The sequence below is a fragment of the Conger conger genome, chromosome 4, assembly GCF_963514075.1.
Source record: "Conger conger chromosome 4, fConCon1.1, whole genome shotgun sequence".
NCBI classification, from domain to species: Eukaryota; Metazoa; Chordata; class Actinopteri; order Anguilliformes; family Congridae; genus Conger; species Conger conger.
Genome location: NC_083763.1, coordinates 63761317 through 63787405, shown reverse-complemented (window position 1 = coordinate 63787405; position 26089 = coordinate 63761317). Strand labels below are relative to the sequence as shown.

At 38.1% G+C, this 26089-nt stretch overlaps 1 protein-coding gene across 4 annotated transcripts; it reads right to left on the bottom strand.

Annotated features, from left to right (window-relative positions):
• Positions 1–1719: 1719 nt before the first annotated feature.
• On the bottom strand, positions 1720–15310 carry ppp1r42 (protein phosphatase 1, regulatory subunit 42). Of its 4 annotated transcripts, none has more exons than XM_061240595.1 (8): positions 15029–15310; positions 13081–13257; positions 12332–12498; positions 11403–11541; positions 10694–10810; positions 8805–8922; positions 7266–7397; positions 1720–2348 (listed from the first exon to the last, which is right to left on the bottom strand). In XM_061240595.1, the coding sequence occupies exons 2-8, from the start codon at positions 13210–13212 to the stop codon at positions 2320–2322; spliced, it is 834 nt and encodes a 277-aa protein (XP_061096579.1). In that variant the 5' UTR covers positions 13213–13257; positions 15029–15310; the 3' UTR covers positions 1720–2319. The 4 variants fall into 4 exon arrangements, with proteins under 4 accessions (XP_061096579.1, XP_061096581.1, XP_061096582.1 ...); XM_061240597.1 differs by having other exon boundaries at positions 15069–15310; XM_061240598.1 differs by having other exon boundaries at positions 1720–2345; positions 15029–15309.
• Positions 15311–26089: the final 10779 nt, after the last annotated feature.

Genomic DNA, 26089 nt, shown 5'->3' with positions numbered 1-26089 from the left:
GCCAGTAAATCTGGATTACTCTGGTACAGTACGTGACGGATGGTGTATTGGACTCAATACTAGCTAAAATTCCATTACGTATTTGTTACATATTATAAGTATTGTCATAGAACAACACAAAACTTACCGTTCTGCTTCCTTAAAAGGGTTATGAAGTTACATTGGATGATACGCAATTTTTCGCGGACCGAGGTTTTCGTGTAGCTTCAGGAATGCTGACAATATGAAAGTAATCCAGTGAAAAGTCCAGAAACCTTTATAAACCAAGCGCCTTAGTTCAGAAGGTGCGCGTCCCTTGTATACGCGTGGAGTTCTCACCTGAATGAGTGCGTCAGTCTCAGGAGCCTCTAATTTAATGGAAACACAAAGAGCTGACAGCTCTTTCGCTCCGGTGTAATTAATCACAAGTCCTTAAATCTCTCTGGCAGGGAGACAGACACCCTGCTCTTTCCCTTCTTAACTTATTTCTATTGGAGAACGGGGACCCACTCCACGCCAGAGGCAACGTTTTTTCTCTTTTTCCGTTTTGGAACACAGATCACAAAATTTTAAACAACTGGTCTGTAGCCTACCAAGCACAAACATACTAAACGACTAATGCGCTGTGTTTTGTGAGCAAATGTAGCCAATACAGGCCACAGACGTAAATGCACGGGTAACTTTGAGGTTACAGAAAGATTACGTTATCATCATTGTCATCGGTTTCATTAAGTCTGCCAATAATAATTAGAGTATACCGTAATTTCTTCTGATGCGTTATGCCCACTGCCATTCTCAACTTTTCACCTATGGCCTATTTTAGTTGTTGTAATATGATAAGTACTTAACATTGTTTAATCTGGTTGTCATTGTATTTCCGTGTTGAAGGGGACATACACCGTTTATATTTCAGAGAAACGGCTAATAAATAAACTCCAAACACTGCAATCAACAGGCAACCATGAGGAAATTCTTTGGAGGCTCGTAAATTAATCACTGTGATTTCCAGTGTCTGCAAATGGAGATGTCGGCAAATTAATGAATGGAATTATTCATAACATGTATATCTCAGACTGTTCTTAATAAACATTGTTTTTGTTAGGATGAAGTAACAGTATTGCTCCAGGCCACTAATTATGAAGAAAAGCAAAAAAGGTTAAGTAAGCTTCTTTCCCTAATTACTCTACATCTTTCAGGGGCTATACACTCGTGTGGTTTTAAAAGACCCCTTGAAAGGTGCGCAGGGAATTAAAGGTCTGCAATAATACAAGAACCTATTTCAGTTTCACTTGTCTCTCAACGAGTATTATTTTCATATTATTTGAGCTAGTTTAGTAGCTGTGCCACTGACTGTACGAACAAGAGGAATACGAAATGTTCATCACATATAAAACCATATCCTCTATAACAGCGAAATACGGCCTGAAAAGGTTCTCCAAATTTAGATTAATTCAGGAATTCAAAAGGTATTGTTGTTTTATAGTTAAAGTAAGCTACTTTCGGTAATAAAATTGTCCAAGATTATTTGTTAAATTACATTTCACTATAACAATTTCTAATTCGTGTCATATCAACGTCATTGATAATTCGATATTTTACCTGAATAACACGTAATTGAAAATATACTCACATCAATGAAATAATAGTTCATAAATAATCCTTTTGGAATCTTATTCTTTATTTAAGAAAATATTATAATCAGTAGCCATTTAGAAGAATGCGAAATTCAAAGTTCTGCAGGTTCAGAATGCTGGCAAAACCGGGTTACAACAAAAGTACATTTTCTTGTGATCCACTTTTTAGCTGCCATGGCGAAATATATGCAACATTTTAACATTTAAAAAATACAATAGTTTTACAGATCACCTTGTCACAATTGCGGATCCCTATTGGACAACAGTTTAATCCCGGTTTGATAAACATGACAAAGCAACAGAAATTAGACTCCAGACGACACCATGCACAACACCGCATGCTGGCAACAAGTTAAATGCTACATTTATTGTGGAATTACGATTTAAACATTTTTACAAATAAAGCAGCTCTGACAAAGAAAACAAAAGCAATCTTTAAGGTTTGTGCAATAAATGTGTGTACTTTGCAGCATTCAAAAAAACATATTCAATGAGTTTTATTATAAATACTTTTCTTCTTTCACATGAGCGTGGACTGAACTAACGAAGTCAATGACAGAGAATACATGTCGTCCTCGGTGACGTGCAGTGTGTGCGCGCACTCAGTCTGCGCGGTCTGTCGCATGGAGGGAGCGCTGACAGCTCTCACAGAGTTCAGTGGCCCAGGGTTGCCGAAGACAGCCATCCAACGTTATAATCGTTGCACTCAGACAAAGCTTCGCACCCCCCTATCTGCTGAGTAAAACATCTGAATTAGCCAGTAAGGACTGATGCCACTGAAAAATCCAATATTGCATATTAATATCTATAATATTTTACAAAAGAGAAAATTACGAATTGGAATGCATGACATGATTTGCGTAAAATAGAATTCGGTGTTTACTTCTGCATAAATTCTATATTAAACTGCTTGTATCATGGATTGTCACAGTACAGGAATATGCTGTCATTTTGACAAGTGTCCTTTGCAGTTTCATTGAAAGAAAAAAGCAAACATAAGCATGTATGTTTTCTTTGGATTAAAACCAAGCACAATTTTGAACATGCAATTAATATCATTCAATAAAATAACATTTTTGTTTACTGGGCAGTAATAGTGGTCTGCTTAAATAAATCTCTCCACTTCTCAATAGGTTGCCTTTCAAGGTCACACTCATTGTCCTACACTGCGGGGGCACACATCACAGAACAATCTTATCGTTATTACCTGAATTTCACCAACATAGATTAGCCAAAGTCTTCCAAAGAGAAGAATGAATGTCACCTATATTCACGTTCGCTGATTTTTTTTATTCAGGGCATATTCTGAACATAAGGTCTGTTTTATTTATGAACATCAATTTGTCAATCAGTGGGCTTAGTCAAGATCTTATTGCCAGTTTCTGACACATCTTTAAAAAATGTAGTCCGTTTCTTAAGAAAATAAATAGCTGCCCTGCTGTGCCGACAGTGTATGGGAAAGGATCGCCGTTTCATGGCATTAGCACTGTTCAGACTGAACTGAATCTGCCCAGCGATATCCCAGTTGTTTTTTTCCCAGTTATTCAGGGGATCACTGGTACTTATTACACTTGATCTAGAATGCACCGGAATCCCCCCCCAGTTTTACACGGATTATTCTGCTGACATTAACGTCAGTTATGTCAGCTGCTGGACAACAACATACATGAAACATCTGAAATGATTTCACTTTCTTCATTTAAACCATTTGCTGCATGCAAGCAAAAGAACAATATGTTCATCAATGCCTAGTGGTCTGCAATTCTATTCAGATCACTAATGTGAAAAAGTAATGTCACAGTTTCATGACTGGTTGTCGGTTAAAATCCTGGATGTTTCTAATACTTGCAGTGGTGCTTTTGCTGAAATGGATTTCAGAGAATTATAATAATCAAGAGATAAAGGGAGCAAGTTAGGGTACTTAAAATTTAAAAAAATATTTTTGTAAAAAAATCCATATATTTTTTTTACATACGCATGTGGTGTGTGTGTGCACATGTCAGAGTGTGTGTGTGTGTGTGTGTGTGTATGCATGGGGCGTGTGTGTGTGTGTGTGTATCATTGTGTGTGTTTGTATTTGTATGTGTGCATGTCTGCGTGCATACATGTGTACGATGGTGAAAATGACTTCAGCGGAGTTTGATAGAACCGTGCACAGATATCAGTGTACACTGCTATGACTCCAGTCTCCAGGCGCACGGCTGCAAGGGAAGCTGTTTATTTGCATGGGAAGAAAAAAAACTTCTGAGATGAAGCACTTGACAAATAACAGGCCATTCATCAGACATGCTAAAGGGAAGGAAGCAAGCAGTTAAGTGAAACGTGTTTATGTTAAAATCACTTACACCAAATTAACTACCACTTTCTTTAGCATTTTCAAATTGAGATATGGATTGTGCTCTCATTCTCTTCTGATTGAAAGAAATAAATCGTAATTTTGGTGAAAATCCAGGAAATTTTCACAATCTTATGAAATAGCCCAAAAAACATGTTAATTATAAAATATTCAACGCCTTTAACATGTAAAAGAATATTCACAGAATTTAATGTTGCTTTGCACTCCAAATATTTCCATGCATGCCGGCTGGGTCCAAAACACATTAGCATTGAGAGCATATAAAGATATATTTTTGGTTAAAAATCTGATTATGTATAAGAACCTAACATGGCATCTATCTGTACCTCATCCTCTCTCCATCTGTCTGCACATGCTCTGTCCTGACTTTCACTGCTGATCTTCAATACTGTGGGGGCCTCTTCTTAACCAGAGCATTAGAGGAATTGTAGGAATTAGGAACAAACTCACTCAAACTCTACATTGGCACAACAGGGAACAAAGAAACCTCTGGTTCAATTGGTGCAGCCATGGCATTGTGATGGTGTTCCGCACCTGAGCCAGGACATGCAGAATACTGTTACATTACATGGTTGGTGCTCAATATCAGAGATGCGTGTATGGATTTGGGGTATATCATAACCTGAATACTCTGTAAATGCACAGGTAATGCAGAAGGAAAGACCGTTTCTGTGTGCGATTACTTTAAACAGTGAACGGTGCCCGTACACCAGCCTCTGTAAAGTCGGCAGGTCATGAGAAACATGCTTAACGTACACTAAAACTGAAAACTCCAGGAAGTGAACTATCCATTTAAGCTGACAGTTTGCATTTTTGTTTGTAAAATAAAATATTTTTTCTGAGGGGGGGTGGGTATTTGAGAATTTAAGAATATATTTTTGCTAGGGAAAATGAGATCCCACTTACTTATGAGAGCTCACTTACAGTGTGTTAGCAAGTTAACAAGTGATTTAGCAAGGAAAGAAGGCCTTAGGGGTTAAGGGTTGAGCAGGCCAAATGCAAGTAACAATTTAAAAAAAAATTAAGTGATTAATCATGTGTAATTTCACTGGTACTTGACTTAGGCAAATCTGCTGTGGACACACACACACATCCGGGGGCAAAAAGATTGTTGCGTAATCTGCAAGTTTAATTACAGTGATATTACTGAATTGCTATATTATTGAAAACTGCTTTGCATTCTATTTTTAGTCTATTTTTAGTAATCTATAGCCTACGCTTGTCTCTAAGTTTCAACATCCAGGGTATGGGAGGGCTCAGTCAGTTAGGGGTCACTATCTAATGACCCCCCCTGGTTGATTGCGTGCTTGTGGACTGTATCCTAAAGCTACATATGAAAGGTCTTCCTCTGACTCTACTCTGTGTGAGTTTAGCTGTAGTCTGCGGAATGCAAAGAAGTGACACCATGTGTTTTGGAGGAGAGCTGCAGCGGTTGCAGATAATTGGACCCTCCAAATTAGGGTGGGAATGGGATATTTACAGCCCCATGCTGGGAGTAAAAAAGCAATGCAGATGTAATTTTTCAGATTTCTTGTGGTAAAGGCTATAGTTTGACTGATGGCAATACAATGTAGTAACTAGATTTTACAGATATGCAACAGTCAGTGATACTCTCTAAAGGAGTACAGTTATTGTAGAAATATTCAGGTAAATACTTTTGTAATTACATTAGAGGTCCCATCACGAGGCCCATTACAGATCACAAAATGTGAGATACAACTGTTGTAAATAGATTCCTAAAAGGTCATACTACTTCATAGTTCATTCACATAGCCTAAATGTCTCAGCATCTCTTGCATCATTTAATGTTGTTACTTGGCTTGCCCCACCATGCCGCTGGGCATGACCACAATGGGGAAATTCATCTGGGAGCCTTTCCAGTTTAAAGCTGTAATGTGCATGCACTGCCCAAGAACAGCAAAAGATATGACAGCAGTTTTACAAAGATAGATTACCATTACAAAATCCTTCACATATAAAGGACACACACACACACACACACACACACACACACACACACACACACACACACACACACACACACACTAAAAGTTTTAAATACTTGTGCTATGCCTTCCCTTCAGTTTACTGTTTAGTTTGGCAGGTTAAATACATTCCTTATATTATAATTACGTCTTGGAGGGTATGCTACATTGACCTGTCATATGTTTGTTCCAAAATGACCAAACTTTGCTTTCAGTCATAATTATTTAAATGACACACTTGCATAAAAACAAATGCCTTGGGTGTGAATGCTTGACCTATATTGACCTAAAGTGAAAGTTCTTGCACGTCCTTTAATACTAATAGAATCTCCTTGTATTCCAGCAGAACTTGACCCCACTGACCGAGTCAAACTTGGCACGCTAACAAGTCTCACTGGGACATCTAAAATTCTTAGCAATCTTCACAGATTGTCTTCAAAACAAATGAATTTAGCATCACAGAGGGGGGGGGGTCTTCTTTAAATGAGTTTGGTATAGTAACTGTGTTTTCCACACCACTATAAATGGGGCTTATTACTATGCAAGGGTAGCAGCTTCACGTGTGGGAGACTGGTCCGCTGCTGGGCTGAGGGAAAAAGGCTCTTTTTCAGAGCGTGAACTGAGCCCCAGAAACACAGGACTACAACCACACTCATGTACCTTCATCCACAGGACACACAAAGAGTCCATGGACAGGTTTTTCAGTATTTATGTTTTTATGAGGTTGACTGTCTTGTGTTCGTTTAGTAAAAAAAAAAAAAAAAAAAAATCCTTTAAATCGTTTTTTAACATGGAGAATATCTTTTTTTTTAAGAAATGCAATAATAAATAATACTTTTGATGTATTTGTCACCAATTATATTGGTTTTGTAACCAATTACATTATATATAAGTAAAAGTGAAGGCTGAACTGAACTGAACAACCATGGGTGTAGAATAGTGCTATATTGCTACACTGCTCTGACAAAGTTATATTTGTCATGATGATGGCAAACTGCAGAAAGAGCAATACTAAAGCATATGCCTTTATCATCACCCCATGCCTCAACAGGACACCTCTGTGTCTTTGTGTAGCTTCTGGCACTCTCAACACAGCCGAATAAACTGTGCTGTGTGTGGGAAAAGTGCTAGACCTAATTATTAAAAGTAAAATTGGAGATTGAACACAAGAGAAAGTGTGCAATAACCCTGACAGGGCATTAACATGATAGGCCAGTTCCAGTTCAGTCTACTATCAGAATATGAGTACTGTAGCTCTCGTTCTGTGTTGATGTACTACAGCCGTTGGTTTTGACGAAGTTTGTTTCTTACCAGGAAACGGTTGAGCCATCTGTGCTGCCATAAGCCGCTCTTCCTGGATTTTCTTTCTGGCGTCTTTTGATGCTTTCCAGTTTAGTAAAAACTGCCTGGACAACTCGTTAATTTCTTTTCCATCGAGCTCCACTGGAAAACACAATACATGCTAATCACACATATTTCAAATCAAACAAATTATTACCAATTGTACATCATTGCAATTTCAATCCACTTTGTACTCTGAACAAAGACCTTGAGCAGTAGCTGAGTTTTCATTTCTTAATATGTTGCAAATCATTTTGTTTATTAATTATATAATGCAAATTAAAAAATGGAAACTGGAATATAGATACAAATACATTTTAACAGTCATATTACCATTATTTTCGAACTTAAACCCACAGTAAAGCTAATAGAAATCTTAATTTTATATGAGAAAAAGTTGAGCATGCGGCCATAGCCTTTACAAAACACCATTTACATGACATTATTTCTCCCAAATATTGGTTTACCCATGGGGTTTAAATCATGAGCTAAGAATTAGCCCAGTCAGAATGAGTACAAAACTTTAAAACTCATTCACTCAGCATTCACAATAACACCAAATACTGGTGTTCAAGGACTAAACTTGTTTTTGTATCCACAGGTCATTGATATAAGCATGCTTGATTACTCTATATAATTGTTAAGGAAACCTGTAATTAAGGAAGATGTAATTAGATTTTGATTTTGGAAATGATTATGGTATTTTCAAAATGCACATGTGATACATCATACATACTCATTGTTTTGACTTATTAAGACTTCTGCTGCTATTATAGCCTAACCACTTATTATAGCCTGAGGTTTTACATGTTGTGAGCTCAGAGATGCTCTTTTGCATACATTACTACTTTAATGTGTGGTTATTTGCGTTACTGTCACTTTCCTGTCAGCTTTGACCAGTTTGGCCCTTCTCCTCTGACCTCTCTTATTAATAAGGCATTTCTGCCCACAGAACTGCTGCGCACTGGATGTTTTTAGTTTTTCTCTACAAAATGTGAAAATCCCAGGAGATCAGCAGTTTCTGAGATACTCAAACCACCCTGTCTGGCACCAACATGGTCAAAATTACTGAGATCAATTTTTTTCCCATCCTTATTGTTGATGTGAACATTAACTAAAGCTCCTGACCCGTATCTGCATGATTTTATGCATTGTACTACTGCCACACGATTGGCTGATTAGATAATCACAAGAATAAGTAGGTGCACAGTAGGTCCTAATAAAGTGCTCAGTGATTGTATATGACTTGCTAAAGCATTATCTAGTGGCAAAATTATTTAAAAGCAAGACATGTCAAAATCTGATACAGAGCCATAATCTGGTACATAGAATGTTATAGTGTGGCATAGTATCAAGTCAAGAAAGTATTCTAAAGCACTTCCAAAAGTTAAGAGTTAAGTTCCATTTTGTTTTGTACCAAAGCCAATGTTATTTGATTATACTTCACTAAGAGGAATGACTAAAGATTGGACTGAAGCCCGGGTGAGACGTATTCGGCTGCTCTCTCACCGAGTCTCTTGGACACAGTTATGAGTCTGTCCCTGTATTTGGGTTTGTGACAAGCAGGATTTCCACTCAAATCCATTCGACACAGCTGAGGCCACTGGCTGCAAACTGCCTCTAATTCCTGAAATCACAGGAGAGAAACATTCCGCATTACTGTTACCTGAAGACATAACACAGAAAATACAGGAGTAGTGTGGTGAACAGTTTCAAGGTGATATCTAGAGTTCTCACAAAATTCTCACTATTTATCAAATAACTTCAAAATGTCCAAAAATACATTTGCTCACACACTGATACGCTATAATTCAAATCTGCTGGGAAAGTACATCTGTGAATTTATATAGGAAGATTATAAACTACTGGGTAAATATCTACAAAGTGTTCAAATATAAAAGACACAAACAAAAGTAGCAACACCGCGGGAGAGGGAATGAATGTGTAAATGAGACACGGGCTTGTTTTAATAAACACCGTCCCCCTGGTATCGCGTAACAACAGGTTCCCCAAGCGGCCGCGGTTGAGTGTGCTGCCCACAGTGTGTGTTTATCTAAGGGCACGTTAATCCAGGGTGGAAATATGATTACTCTCAGGACACGCTCTGATTGTTCATTGCCTTCCTGTCTCGGCCAAAGTGCTTCCACTTTCCCGGCCGTGCGTAATCAGTTCTAAGGGGACCCCTCTCCGCGGCCTGCTCCCAGGCTTTGATAAATGATCGTGTCAGGCCCGTCACTCAGAGCGGCTCTCCCAGAACTGCCCGGGCGCAAATTACAGCCCGCGCGCTAGCGCCCGGCGTGCGGGAGCGGCCCAGCACAGGGCTAATGACGGCCAGTTATGAACCTGTATTTGACCAGCGCTTCGATCGGTCTGACCGCGCACCGCTAACTGGCTCTGCGGATAGCCATTTGTCACCCGGCTGACTGCCTGTCATAATCTATTTTAAAAATCCATAATGCTTCCTCTGGATTCCCACCAAATTGTGCGATGGAGGGATTGATCCTTGGGGTGCTGTCTCTGCCCAATCAATAACGGGCAAGGGGTTGTATAAATTAAAGGAGTTATCTTCTAAACATGAAAGGCTTTTTGACACATGTATAGCAATTACCTGCATTGAGCTGCTGAGAGGAATATCATTTGTATTGTGCGTCAGAATGACCCAGCTCTGTGTGTGACTACCGCACTCCTTTCTGTGCAGTTTGGAGTGGACTGTTTCTTTTGTTTTTATTTCAACTTTGGACTTCATGTCTTGTAAATTCCCAAAATGGGCATAATTTCACTTATGCCTACGGAAGCTTGTTTGTAAAGGTTAGAGCTACAAGGAAAACTTAGCCCATGCAAATGAACGTCCCATTAAATTGTAGTAGTGTTACATAAATAATCCGGGGGAAAAGACTGCTCTATAGCGGGAGAAAACTTGTGCTTGTCTAAGCTGTCAGCGACGGCGTCCCCTGGGGAAACTGTGCTGATTTGTTGAATAATTCGGACCCTGTGCGAGCACAGAGACTAGGAAATCTCCACAGGATTTTCGGGATTTGGTTTTCTAGCACCCCACTCTCCATATCATTTCACACATCACTGGAGAATGCATCTTTATTATGCTCAGGCCCTCTGATTACACAGCTCAGTGCAACATGTTGAGTTAACTTATACCATATACCCTATACCATATACCATTATACCATACATGAATGCGTTAAAGCATGTTCATGGGTGCTTTTTTCCTGATTCAAGCTATCAAGCAACATTATAGACTTTACACAAAGTTACAATAACGTATACACACATTATTAAGTGGGTGAAACTTGTATTGTTATGATAAAACTTTGAAGTCAGAAAAGGCAGTTTCTTTCCAAATCCAGATTCACTACAACAGCAGAGGAGAATGTGTATTTTACCTGTAGATCTTGAAGCTGGTTATTAGTAGCTAAAAACCGTGTGAGATTCCGGAGAACTACCAGGTCCCTAATTTCATCAATATTGTTGTTGCTGATGTTTAATACACTTAATGATTCCTGAAAATAAAAAAAGAATGTTATGACACAATGCATAAAATGTATTAAATATAATTTCAATAAAAGAGGATACAAATTTTAATACAAAATATTTGGCCATCTTATATTAAATAAGGTCATAGCCTAATAATCATATATTTTTCAGATTAATATCATGGGTGAAAAACAACTGTATTAATTGCTGCCATAAAACAGTATTAAGCAGGTTTATCATTGGGTTAACAGACAAACAAAATCCCCAAATTGTACATTTGTTTCCAACTAGAAACACTCATTTTGCTTAATATGGCATGCAAGTTAAAACAGAGCCCTCTTTCTCGCACTTAAACCTATTACAATACACTGTAATACACACGACACTCCTGAACTGCACAGTAACCTTCGGGGAGGAAACGTGTGTAAAAATAACGCCAGTCCACATCAACTCGTAAAATGATAAATGTGCCAATATTATCAAGGGAGATTGATGAAGTGGCCACAAAAACAGACGCCTCTGTTTCCAGCGTGAAGTGTGCCGAAATGATCCTTAACCTCTTGGCTCAACCTCGGCCAGGCAGCTTGACAGTGATTTGTCAGTCGGCGGGGGCCTCACCGAGAGGGAGAGGAGGGTCCTGGGGTCGAAGAGCAGCTTCTCTCCGCGGGGGAGTCTCTGGCCCTCCAGGTGCAGCTCCTTCAGCTCCCTCAGCTGCTCCAGCCCCTCCACCACCATGATGCTGTTTCCCCCCAGATACCTGAGCCCCCAGCACAAGAGCCAACTCAAACCCAGCACCTTCAGATCCAGCACACCCCAGATACCTGAACCCCCAGCACAAGAGCCAGCTCAAACCCAGCATCTTCAGAGCCAGCACACCCCAGATACCTGAGCCCCCAGCACAAGAGCCAGCTCAAACCCAGCATCTTCAGAGCCAGCACACCCCAGATACCTGAACCCCCAGCACAAGAGCCAGCTCAAACCCAGCATCTTCAGAGCCAGCACACCCCAGATACCTGAACCCCCAGCACAAGAGCCAGCTCAAACCCAGTATCTTCAGATCCAGCACACCCCAGATACCTGAGCCCCCAGCACCTTCAGATCCAGCACACCCCAGATACCTGAACCCCCAGCACAAGAGCCTGCTCAAACCCAACACACATGCAGCATCACCTTAGAAACACACCAACACACACACATCTACACCTTACAAACACACCAGCACACACACATCTTCAAAATCCAAACATACTGGCATGCCACATCTTCACCATACAAACACACCAGTGCACACACGCATATTCACCATACTGTACAAACCCACAAGCACACACACAAATCTTCACCATACAAACACACTAGCATGCCACATCTTCAGCATACAAACACACCAGTGCACATATACATCTTCACCATACTGTATAAACACGCCAGCACACACACAAATCTTCACCATACAAACACACTGGCATGCCACCATACAAACACACCAATAATTTTCACACAAAAAGAACCTCTGTGCATTCAAGTTGTGAAAACTTTACACTCACAATTTGGAAAGCCTGCACACAGCTCCAAGGTTCTCTATGTGAGTGATGATGTTGTTCTGCATGTAGAGATGTGTGAGGTTGTAGGCGAAGTTCAGGTTGCATATCCGCTTTATGTGATTGTCATAAAGGTAAATGACACTGAGGTTTTTGCACACAGAAATGTCATCCTGCAAAAAACAAGAATTTGTGACAAGCTATTGAGCAAAAGGGATACATCTGCTCTAAAAATGAAAGTGAAAAACAAAACTTCTCTCATCGAGCACTTTATTAGGAAGATTTTTACTTTATTACACCTACGTATTAATGCGATTATCTAATCAGCCAATTGTGTGGCAGCAGTGCAATGCATACAATCATGTAGATACGGGTCAGGAGCTTCAGTTAATGTTCACATCAACCACCAGAATGGGGAAAAATGTGATCTACGCAGACAGGGTGGTTTGAGTATAGACGCTCTTATCCAGAGTGATGTACAGTTGATTAGCCTAAGCAGGAGACAATCCCCCCTGGAGCAATACAGGGTCTTGCTCAAGGGCACAACGGCTGTGCGGATCCTATTGTGGCTACACCGGGATTAGAACCGCCGACCTTGCCAGTCCCAGTCATGTACCTGAACCACTACACTACAGGCTGCCTTGCTCACTGAGTGTATCAATGATTAAATGTGAAGTACGTAAATTGTGGGCACAACCACAAACTGATTATAACAAAATACATCAGAATTTTGTAAAATTATTGTTTTTACTTACAATTTCTTCAATGTTCTTATTGGAAAAATTGAGGTGAGTGAGTTTCTTGAGATACTGGGCAAGTGAACAGTTCCCTTTGTTTTTTGAACAAGAACTGGATTTGGCAATCAGATCCACATTCAGTAGAACCATGATGAACAGTCAGAGAAGGGTGCATGAAGGCAATTGCTTTTGTTTCTGAAAAAGACAGAAATAAATTATACAAAATGCCTGTAAAAAAAAAAATTCCAACGCCTAATAAACAGTAGATATAACTCAACAATTTCTGGCTCAGTTATCAAGATATAGGCCTATATGAAATATATATTTAGTTTTTGTGTCTGAAATGCAAAAAGTCCTGTTCATTTAGGCCTATATAAAAGCAGAACCAAAAAGAACCACATTCATACACTCCAGTGAAATGCAACAGAGACGATAACAAGATCATTTAGTTATTAATCTTATCAACATAAATAGTGAGTAAGAGGTTTAACATACAGACTATTCCCAAAGAGCCCTGGAGTAAGACCCCGATTATTCTAACACCCCAGAGAGCTATATATTAGCCTGACCCCTGGACACCTGGATCTGCATGTGCTTTTATTGTGAAAATACCTCCATGAGCACGCTGCCCTCATTACCGCAACAAATAATGACCTCTGCCCTCAATGTGTTCACTCTGAACACTCAGATCCTAACTCATACTTCATACTCTTAGACAGCTGAGAGAGAGAGGGAGAGACAGAGAGACAGAGAGAGAGAGAGAGAGACAGAGAGAGAGAGAGACAGACAGCTCTATTTTCTAGAGTTCACTAGGCAGAGGACCAAGTGACAAGGTATTCTAATCAACTGAATCTCTCTGTAGGGTAGACTCAGTCGAACCTGTGAGACATGACAGCAATTCTGCACATTGAAGAACAAACTAGTGCTTTGGCCTTGTTGTAAATATCATGGATGTGCTAAGTGATTATGTTGTTTGCTGGTAGTAGTAAGATATGGGTTTTTATTTAGGACACAACAGCCATGTTTAAAGTGTTCAAAAAGTTGGGGTTCGAGTTAAAGGTCTAAAGCGTTCAAAAAGTTAAAGGTTGGATAAAAGATTTTAAAAAGTTGGGAAATTAAGTTTATTTTGCTGTAATTTTATAAAATGTTATCAGTAAGGACAATCCAAGCAGGCATACCTAGCTACAGTTACAGAGGCCAGGTGGCAAAGCAGCCAGCAACAGAAGTTACATTACAAGTTATTTAGCTGACTAGTCTAATCGACTTACAGTTGATTAGACTAGGCCAGGGAAAATCCCCCCTGGAGCAATGTGGGGTTAAGGGCTTTGCTCAAAGTCATGTACCTTAACCACTATACTACAGGCTGCCCCCACTGATACTATGATACTAAATTAGCTATGTAATCTCTGTTGACGTTAATATATTCTCCTTAAACATAAACAATCCACAACTTTTGCCAACATTCAAGGGAAAATATCAATGCAGATTAATCAAGACATAAAAATAAAAACATAAAAATAAAATCAATGTTAGCTAACCCCTGGTGTAAAATCCAGCTATGACCATCTTGAAATACCTACCAGCTGTTTCAAAACCTAGTTAGATAGTTGGGCTGTTTTTTCCAGCAGGGATGTCAACAGAATGTTAGCTAAATTAACGTTACCTGAAAACTGGGCAAAATGAGCTAACATTACCGTCAATTTAGAGAGAACATTATTTACTTAAGCTAATCTAGCAAGCTAACGTGAACCAAATATCTCGCATGGTACTCTACATAACAGTTTAACGTTACAAGCTAGTTGACGTGCGTTGGAAAAACTGAGCCTGTAGAAACTAGCCTGGTCTGCTGAGCCAGCCAAGGTTACTGCCGCGGTAGTCCGTAAATTACCAGGAAGTAAATTGGCTAGCTAAACTGAAGTTAACGTTATCCCGGTTATAACAAAACATACATTGACTGCTGTCCTACCTGTTTGTGTGCCAAGACGTTTCTCTGTTTATTCAGTCACCTGTGTTAGAGACAAAACACAATTAACCATTCGTGTTTATTAAATGTGGAGGGGTTTTGTGCCATTTATCTTTCTGGTGCCGCGCTGGGAAGAATTTGTTTTGAAAAAACCAAAGTGGTTGCTATGGGGAAGGCGAGAACGCGGAGATCCACGGTCCTCTGGTGTGATCTAAAATGAGGACCTTTTAACTACGGGTTTGGGCAACCTTTTGTCAAAGTAATTTACCAACTGGTTTACCGTAAATTCGTTATTCTGAGGATAAAGTTAAATTTTTTAACATGTATGCATGTGGGGTGGACAATGCGTGAACTACACCCAGTGACCACTTTTTTTAGGTGGCCTATTTACACATTCTGCTGTAGCCGATCCATCAAAGCTCGACATGTTGTGTGTTAAGATGCTCTCATGCATACCACTATAATAATGCGTGGTTATTTAAGTCAACTGCCAGCTTTCTTTCAGCTTGAAATAATCTGGCCATTCTCCTCTGACATCTTTCATTAACAAGGCATTTTCACCCACAGAACTGCTGCTCACTGGATGTTTGTTGTTGTTGTGTTTTTCACACCATTCTCTGTTAACACGACAGTCTGCTGTGCATGAAAATCAGCAGTACGAGATGCTCAAACTACCCTGTCTGGTAGTCTACCAACAATCATTTCGTGGACAAAGTCACTTCACAACTCTTTTCCCATTCGGATGTTTTGTCTGTACAACTGAACCTCTTAACCATGTCTTGCATTTATTTAATCATTTATAAGCTGCTGTACAGGGCTACCTAATGAAGGTCACTGAGTGTTTTTATACTTTTTTGTTTTGCCTATTGAACAGTTTGATTGGCTGAATTCTTATTTCATCTGAAATTTGTTAATATGTGCTTGTATTCTTAAAATCAACTGCAACACACCCAATGCTTTGTAAATTGTGTGTATTTTTTTAACCCATATTGCTATAGATTGTAAAAACAGGAAAATCAGTAAAGGTTTGAAGCTATTAATGCTATTGTCACATTCAGATTTAGAGCACACTTGCCAGGAAAAAATGATAAATTGATATCATGGTCTCCACTCATTACTCATGGGCTGGAGCTTTTCTACAATCCAATGCATTTTTGTCAGTGCTTTATTACACAAATCTAGAAAAATAAATATTTTCAGATATGTCAAAACATTTGAAAAATGACTGGGTAAAGGCTGTTTGTGATTATAAAGAATACTGTGCCCCAGAAAATTAAGGACATAAATTAATTTCCTTTCCCATATAGCAATGTCATTTCAGCTAAACACTGGCCCAAAGGTAACTGGATCTAGAACAAATAGAGGAATTCACAAAGGAAGTGGTAGATGAATTACTTTGGTTGGGCAGAAATTAATTAAGTAAATGCACTGCATGCACAGGTTATTGCTGGAGTCAGCATTGCCAGCAAGAAAACATTCTTACTGATTCATTTATTTAAGTATGAATATCTAAATGAATGAATCATTTGGTTTAACTAATATATCATTAATATAACTGAAAGTGTTAGATATCTAAACAAACATTTCATGATTACTAAACTTCAAAAAACCTCAGCAAACTTGTCACATTTATTAATGTAACCATTAATGGTGATATCAGCATCAGTTTTTCTGTAAAAAGCTAGTATGTTGTATTACATATCAATTAATCAATGCCAAATGGCAAATATGTCTTATGTATGTGTTCATTTCTCATAGCATTCAAATATCTGGATGTGATTAACACACTGTTAAATGTAAATATATATTGACTGGTTATACCATGTATTATTTCCCAAGATATATTTATCAGGAATTATTTAATCTTTCTTCTTTACTTGGCAGTGTGAGTTTTATATATCGGACCATCTATAGTTGATGGTGCAGTGGATGGTAGGCTCTCTAAAAGGAAAAGAAGAATGTTGAAGCTGAACTGAAAAACAGACAAGAGAGCAAGTGAAGCAAACTTGAATTGACCAAATAAATAATTCAGCATGTAACATATTAATTGTTCACGTGCATTAATTTTCTTGCATTACTAATAATAATGCTATTGCCACTACAAAGCTATGTGACTTTTCACTGTGCTATGATAGTGGCTACAGTTATGTACTGACTGTTACACTGACTATGGTATTACATAGACTTATATGTGTGTGTGTGTGTGTGTGTGTGTGCGTGTGCATGTAATGTGCAGTTAAATGTAGACAGGAAGATTATATAATAACACCTGTCACTGGATACACCTTCCACTTAGTGCCTATGGCTGTTAAATATTAAATCATATTGTTTGTACATCTGTACGTATATTGCATATATGCCATCCAATTTCCTCAATTGATTCAGTAAATTAAAAGGAACATACAGTTGTGAGAAAATTCTAAGCATAAATGACAACAAATCCATTGGAGCAGCAGCACACAGTAAGAGTCTCATAGAGTAGGCTTATAGTCACTTTCTGATAAATGTCCTTTCCTGGTTTTTTGTGGAGACAGAGCCCATCCACTCTGATATCGAATTTATCCATTTTACCATGGTGTGTAGAGCATTGCATTGCTTCTATGACTGCATGCATTACTTTCAGCAATAATGCGTATCATTCCTTATGATAACACACTGGGTCATGGAGCGATGGATTTGGCGAGTCAGAGCAGTGACCCATGCATTGTTATATAATGACTCCCACAGACAGAGTGACTTGACTCCCATATGTATGCAGAGTACTAGGCAGGGAGGAAATGTGGGACCCCACACCCCCCCCCACCTTCACCACTTCCCTCCAGGGCACCCGGCACATTTCGGCCAGTCACTACTCTGCTTGTTGAGAGTATTTCGAATTCCAAAGTAAACACTAATGCTACCAAATATCGCAAGCCTTCTGCCGCTCGTTTGTTCCACAAGCCCGGGGTCTAAAAGGTGGCTGTTGATAAATAGCCATTCATCATTGGTCATAGTTATCGTTCTGCGCTCAGCGCTCTCTCTCTGTTAGTATTAAAGTGCGCTTATTTATTATTTTAATACATCCCCTTTGAATTTACTTAATGAAGTGGAATTCCACAGTAATTTAAGGAGGGCCCTTGTAATGGGAAACATTCCTTATATTTGATGTGTGAACTATGCAAATGTTCGACATAGCAAAGGCTATGTATGCTTGACTGAATGGAAGTCTTCTTGAATTGTTTTTTGTAAGCATCTGGTGATTATCATAAGCCTAAAGTCTTAATCAAACATGGAATTTTACATTACAATATACAGAGCAATTTTATGACATAATGCATTTTTCTCTGGTAACCAAGAACAGTTCTTATAAAGACCATTTTTTGCAAAGAGTTTGACATTCACTATTTCATATATGTGTCCCCCTTTACAAATTCTAGTATTGACAGTCCTCAGGGGATGCCCCCGTAGTTGGCATTTCCTTTATACTTTCACCATGAACCAGTCTCATATTTGAATCTTGTGATGAACCAACATTACTGACACTTCACCTAAGCAGCTGTTTCATCCCAACCAAATAGCTTATGGCACACTAATTGCAGTGTTCTTGAACCATAAAAACTTGTCATAAGTGGAAATATGAAATAAATGCTTTACTAGGAAACAGGCTGTCATTTTCTGTGACACTTTTATTTAACTTGATTACAATGTGACATTACAATGTAATTTATGCACAATAATAATGATGGCATTTATACTAAAACAATTGGTACACAACAGGCAGATAGACCCACCCAATATTTCACTTAAAATAGCACCTTAACAACACAGTAGTCACAGAGTATGTCATAGTGTGTTAAAGAACACAGAGAACACATAAGCACAGTATAGCAGGAGACAGAAATGCAGTAAAGTGCATACAATCAGTTTTTTTAAAAGAATGTCTCAAATTTACATGGACTACAAAAAGTTTTTTAGTCACTGCATAGTGATCATGTAATTACAGCCAGTAATTTGGTAATCTTCCAAAAACATCTAAATAGTAAGAGGTCTGAGGAACAGATGCTTTTCGTGCAAATAGAACATATTCAATTGAACTCATTCCATATTTTAAAATATTTTATGCAGTCTATAGTTCAAAAGTTTCAATTATAACATATCTCACACAAATTAAATTCTTATGAAGTGAATATGAGTTCATATTGCAATCTTCATATTCCATGAAGTACTCCATTTTTCATTGTTGAAATATATTTCTGGTAATAGGCAAAATCACTTCAATCCCTTGTCCATATGAGACAAAGGCCTAGGCAAATCCATGACATATATGGATTAAATAAACAATCCCATTGGTTTCACCTTACTGTAAAAAGAACATGACAATATACATATAGTCTTCACCATTCTGTTGGATGTTTAAAAAAATCATTATACGGTGGCAGTCTGAGCAGGTAAGAAAAGGCAGGCTCTTTGGGCGTCCAGTGCGATAAAGAGCAGACGTGAAACCTGAATGAGTCCAGTGTACAGGGCTCCCATTTCTGCACTGCATCACTGACACACCGTCGCTTTAGGAATCACGATCCTGAAGGACTGTGTACCAAATAAAGACAACCTGCCCTGAGCCGTCTCCACAGAGGAGTTACGTACACGCCAGCCTGTTTACCTTTCAGCCAATGCAGGGACTGAGTTTGTTATTTTATTATGTAATGCTATGACTGGCCAAAATTTAAATGGCTGGTTTGAGGATTTTGTTGTGGGTAAGTGCACCTATGGTCTTTGTTAAAGCATTACGCTGCATTGTAGCAGTCTGTGTCAGAGAAGTCTGAACAAAACCAAATAATCAAAGGGGACCGAGTCTGAAATTACAATCCTCCACAGAGCGGAGCCCATTTAAAGAGCATCAAAAAGCACAATAATCCATACATGTATGTGGGGGTGATTCATCGCTCATCCATTTCAACATGCCGCAGTCTTTCCTTTCCATAATTTAATGTTGTAATGTTGTATCGCTACCATTTTTTATTGTTCATTTCACCTATGCATAAGAAGAGAGCTGAGAGATGAAAATGCAATACTAAATACAAACTTTTATACTGAAAACCGAATATTTTAATTTTCAATTTGTATTACCATTGTCTACATAGAATGTATACTCAGCTTCCACCTCTGTCTGCAAAATGCAATAAAATGGAATAGAATATATACAATGAAAATGAAAGACAGTATACTATATCATATCACCCATACAGTATGTGCAGTGCTTTCTCATTGTTTAGTGCCAATTAATCTGTTTGTCCAGCTCCAACCCCTCTAATCTGCTTTACAAGAATCAAATGATGTAAGTCAAATGAAAATCTTATTAGGGCAGTGCAAGTAATTTTCATTATGGCAATTAAGTCATTAAGTCAATATTTAACTCTATGTACTGAGTTACAAAGTATTGGATTAGTACCTGCTGTGTTTGCTGTGTAATACTTATGTGTGGCAGACACTACTAACAAGAGACACTTCAAACAGCTCAATATATACACAGCACAGCATGCTGAGTTTACAAATTTCATCCAGCCATATACATTTAAGCAGTCCAAATTTCAAACACACACAAACACTGTCAGAAAGTTTTATTTCTTTATTTGGTGCTAAAGTGTACATGTTTATTGAAATCATGAACAACTGCCAAGAATCACTGAAAAGCTAAAAGTACATTTCATGATTAAAGAAAGCCACTACAAAAATGTACCTTACTTTCCCCAAAAGCACAAACACAAAAAGTGCACAAACAAAAAATTACAGACAAAAATGACAGGCAGTTTTACAAATGCAGGGGAAAAAATACACTAAAAAGTGGATTAACCTAAAGAGCTGACGCAGGCGAACAGACGGCGACCAGACCAGGACGGCCTCTACAGCAGAAACCTGAGCTCCCTGGGTCAGACACCAGCCAATTACGCGCCCGCCTGCGGGACTCTACAGCCACAGTTAACAGCACGTCGACAGCCAATCCAGAGAACTCGTGTGGCTTTCTCATATTTTATTTAGGGCTAATTCTGCCCCATTCACTGTCAGAGGATCTAATAGCACTGTTCATCAGAAGATGACTGTGTGACTGGTGCTTGTGTGGGGTGTCTCGAGAAGTTCCTGCCAGCAGTCACCTAACTGCTCCCATTTCAGTTTTGGCAAGAGCACAGAAATAGCTTCCGATAATGCTTCTCTTCCCCACCAACTAAACTCATCATTAGTAGACAGCTTAAAGAATACGTTACAATATTCTTCATGCGTGTATGTTGCACCATGTATATTATTATTAACCCCAAACCTGCTGATGAAAATCATGGTCTTTGAAGCACAAGGCTTTGTCTTACCTGTCTTGGGTTGCCTTGGCTAATTTATCTTTAGCCGTTCTGCTATAGTGTCTAAGCCAAGCATGAAGCTCCCTCCCCCCAGCTGGGCTTCTGACCACTGCAGTTCCTCAGACAGCTCAGACACCTGCCCCACGGTGGAGTTTGAGTTCTTAGGGGCACAGGGGAACATGTTCAGCACTGCATTAATCACTTCATTTGCCTTCACGGGGGTTAGCTTTACCCCCTCTTTCGTTCAGAAAATTAGCTCATCAATGATACTTAGAAAGCCATTTTAAACTGCCAAATAACAAAATCAATGGTAAACCTTTACTTTGCAAACACGATGACAATGACTTGGATAATTTGCAAAGGCTGCAAAGAAATCCCCACAATGTTTGCTGAAGGTGAGTCAGCCGTAATAATGACACAATGCAAACCGTGAATAACCGCTGTGACACTACAATGATCGACAATGTTTTTCACCAATGAAGCAGCCTCTTCTACATAAATAGTACATTTTTCTTCATAAAGCAGAGATCACACTGTTTGCATTGTCAGAACGTTTAAAACAACCTTTAAAACAAGCAAAGTCATACAAGGTAAGTGATCCATGATGACCAAAGCTTCTGTAAGTCTTACTCTTATAACCAAAATATTTGGTTATTTTGCTTAGAGGCCAACCTCATGTCAAGATTTAGCTCTCTCAGTAGCTAAGACCAATGACTACATACTGAACTACATGTCTTGGGACAACGACAAAAATAACAACATACAGAAAAGCATGAATGTATACTAAGATTTTAATATCTCAAAGATGTGTTAATTACTTTGCCACATTAGTAAAACAAAGCATATGCACATTTAAATTGTTCAAGCAAAGAAGAAGCGACACAATCTGGGATATATTAACTAAAGACATCTTTGTGACTGATCCGAATAAACATGCACTTTGTATTAAAAGCAATTCTGGGAACAGTTGTATTTACAGTCAAGAAGATTAAGTATTCACCCCTTATTTGTTCCAGAAGAGCTCAAGCAATTTGTGGTGAAGGGATGACTTCAAGTATGCCATTTCCAAAGCATAATACCGTACCTGTAGGAGAAATAATCATTCACAGCACAAATGTCTAATACTCAAATGACATAACTTGGACATTAGTTTAGTACAGTTAAACTCAATAAATAAGGCAAAAGTAAAAATGTCTACCAGTTTCTATTGTCTCTGGTTTTTCTGTGGGACATTTAACAGAAGCATTTTTATTCTTGATCACTAAAACCTGAAATAGACTCTCAGCTTCAACTCTTACACTTCAGTTCTATCTAAACATTCTCTCACATATCAAATGTGCAAATACTGACTTAATAATCTGCTTCAAGTTAGTACAATTTGTGATTTGTAGAATACGAATATGTTCATGAGCATTATCAAACTAAATCTAATCAAGCAAGAAAACTTGCCTCAAAGAACACTGAATGAAAAGGAACAAAAGTCTATGATGTTTTGGTGAGGACAAAAGTTTTGAGAGATACTTTCAGGTATGAATTCCTTCTTTTTTATATTGCAATCAAGCCTTTATAGATGCAGTGTCTGTTGTTGCATTGGCATTCTTAAGAAACCCCACTATTATCAAGGTCTACAACTGACATGGTCTACAAACCAGAGCATTGCATATGGAAACAGCGCAAGGACTGCATGATGTCAACGTGAATGCCTTGTGCAATCTTGTGTTAGATATTAGATTCTGAATATTTCTGATGATTTTGATGAGTGTGATTTTTTTTTATAGCATAGAAGGCTTTCAAACAATGTTAAATTCCTGACCATTGTATAGTTATATTTTTAAACTATTCAATTACTTTTCAACAGTTGAATTTTTCTTCTGACTTTACAAACAATATACAGTACCTATACATAATCAATTCACTACGTCATCCAAGTATATATAGCTTATATATGGAATAAAAGATTGAAAACTTCCATCGATGTGAATGTGATATGCAGTATTGCTCGATGTGGACAGCCGAAAATAAGTTCCGTGTGATACTGTCTGAACTGATACAACCACAAGTCCAGTACAGCATATCCACAATTGCTTTAAAAATGCAATTGGGTGATTCTTACATTAATCTTAAGAACAGAAATATCTCCATTTCCAACCAAAGAAAATGTATATCCAATGTTGAAATTTATAGCTATTACATATTACACGCAATGAATGGATCTAAATAAATATATTCTTGCCAAATAGACCATAGCCAAATATGCGATTAAATAATACAAAATTACAAAGTTAACATGCACATTGATTTATAATGCCATACTGAAAACGGCAAAATATATTAAGTCAGTATTAATCGCAGTATTAAATAAAGTATCACCCAAATTTGATCTTACTTATTGTTCAAATGCTCAAAGAGCGGCGTTTTCATCAGATAAGGTTTGAGTTGGGTGAATCTGTGAGAAAGGGAGACGAAAGCAGTGTTTATAGTGGAAAAACATTTTTTCTGGGAAAAACTCATATTTGCCTATATGAGCAAGAGAAACATTTCTGTTTTTTTTTGTGCCAGATAAGCAAAGAACATTGTAGCGAATTTAGCTAGTAATTGTAGGCCTAATATTTCATTTAAAAAAAAAAAAAACAGTAAAGGTTTATAAATATCGTTTAGCCTATTAATTCAAATTATGTTCGGAAAAATGAACATTGAACAGGAAAGTAAATAAATAAATAAGCAAAGGAACAGGCACAATATGCAAGTGAAAAAGTATACAACACAAAAAAAAAACTTTCAAGCCACGTACAAACAGACATCCTTGTACTTAAAAGAGCAAAACAATTTTCGCGGTCAGTCTGTTCACCTTTCCCAACATCATCACTTCGACTTGCGCATACCGTACATCACCATCTTCAATAGGCGCCAGGGCATGAATTTCGATTGCTAAAACTTACCAACAATAGAACGCACAAAAATAGTAAAATACAATTTCCTAAATTGTTTAGCCAAACTGACAGTGTAAATGCTTGGTAATATTACATCTAGGTTGGTGTACAGCCATTATGCGTTTACATATACACTCAGTGAGCACTTTATTAGCTTTATTATTTTTTCTAGACTTATTCAGTATTCCGCTGTTCTGCCTACTTTTGGTTTGACGAGTTGTGCGTTCAGAGATGCTCTTCTGCTCTGCATGCCACTGTTGTAATGTGTTGTTATTTGCGTTACTGTCACCTTCCATCTTCCTTCTCCTCTGACCCTCTCATTAACAACGCGTTTTTGCCCGCAGAACTGCTGCTCACTAGATGTTTTTTGTTTTTCATACCATTCTCTGCAAACTCTAGAGACTGTTGTGCGTAGCTAAGTAGGTGTACAGGTGTTCCTAATAAAGTGCTCAGTGAGTGTTTGTGGCCTATAAGTATTTTTAGAACAGGGATATGTGTTTGTCATTGCAATATAAACAAATTACATTTTGGTGGAATCTACTTTATTTGAGCAACGGCTGCTCAATATCGTTGTACCAATTCAACAAAGCAAAGGTACAGACACAGAATAGTTACTAAAAATGTTGGCCAATAATTTATGTTAGTTAAATTCAATCAATTTCTTCGATGTTCTGAACTTCCTGCATGACATTAGAAAGCCCCCAAATCTTCTGGTATCCCCTGGTCTAATTACTAATATCTGGTACAAACTTTGCTGCAATCATCATGACAGTTCTCAGTGTAGAAAGGTTTTACACCCGATACTGCCATTATTGCGAAAACTGAGAAAACATGTAGCCTAAATATAGAAGACTACCCTATATCATAAGCATCAGAGGAAATAACACAATTTCATTGTGAATTAAACTGAGAAATTGTTTTGGCATCAGTTGGCATTTTTGCTAAAAGGTATATAGGTGCATAGACGGGGACATCTGGTGGAAGATTCTAGAATTGCAGTGCAATTTTATTACATGTAATGCTGTTTTATTCAATGCTGAAATAATCAACTACTGTCTTTAATCGTATAACCTACATTTTAGATCAGATCACCACCACCACCATCGTCGTCATTACCCAGTTTGTCCATGGCTGGATGAAGTAAATCATAAATTGTGTCCAGTTCTAAGTCAGTTCTAAGTAACAATTCATCCCTCCATCTGACTTCCTCTCTAAACCCTACCTGGTATTTATTGTCACATTAAATTATTTCCAAATTCTCTGAAGAGGCTTTATAAATTCTAATAGGCCTAGCCAATAAATAACAATACAGTTTATTAGACCTTATAGTTCTTCTTGCTATTACACGATACAACCAATATGTAGGCGGTCTCATAGCTACTGGAACGAAATGTTAACTTATGTATCAGGTTTTTTCAATGGCGATTTGCCTTATCGTTCGTTTACTGTAGGATGCTAATTACTATTACAAGGCCAATTGCATAGCACAAACAACTCTTTCTTATATTCTGCTCATATTCTGGGATTTATGTTCCTTTAACTACTCTTAACTCTCAATATCAGGTAATCCACATAATGCGTGTGTGAGTGAATATGGGCGGAAAACACCCTCAAGGAAAATATCTACTTCCATTGACTGCAGATCGGAAGCAGCACAATGTCTTTCTGAAATTGTTTCAGCATTAATCCCACCAAGTTAGTTATTTTAAAGCTAAATTAGATATAATATCGACACACATCTGTAGGACATACAGCACCTCATTACTGACAGCATCTTTCATTGAAGTATCTATTCGTAACCACACTGT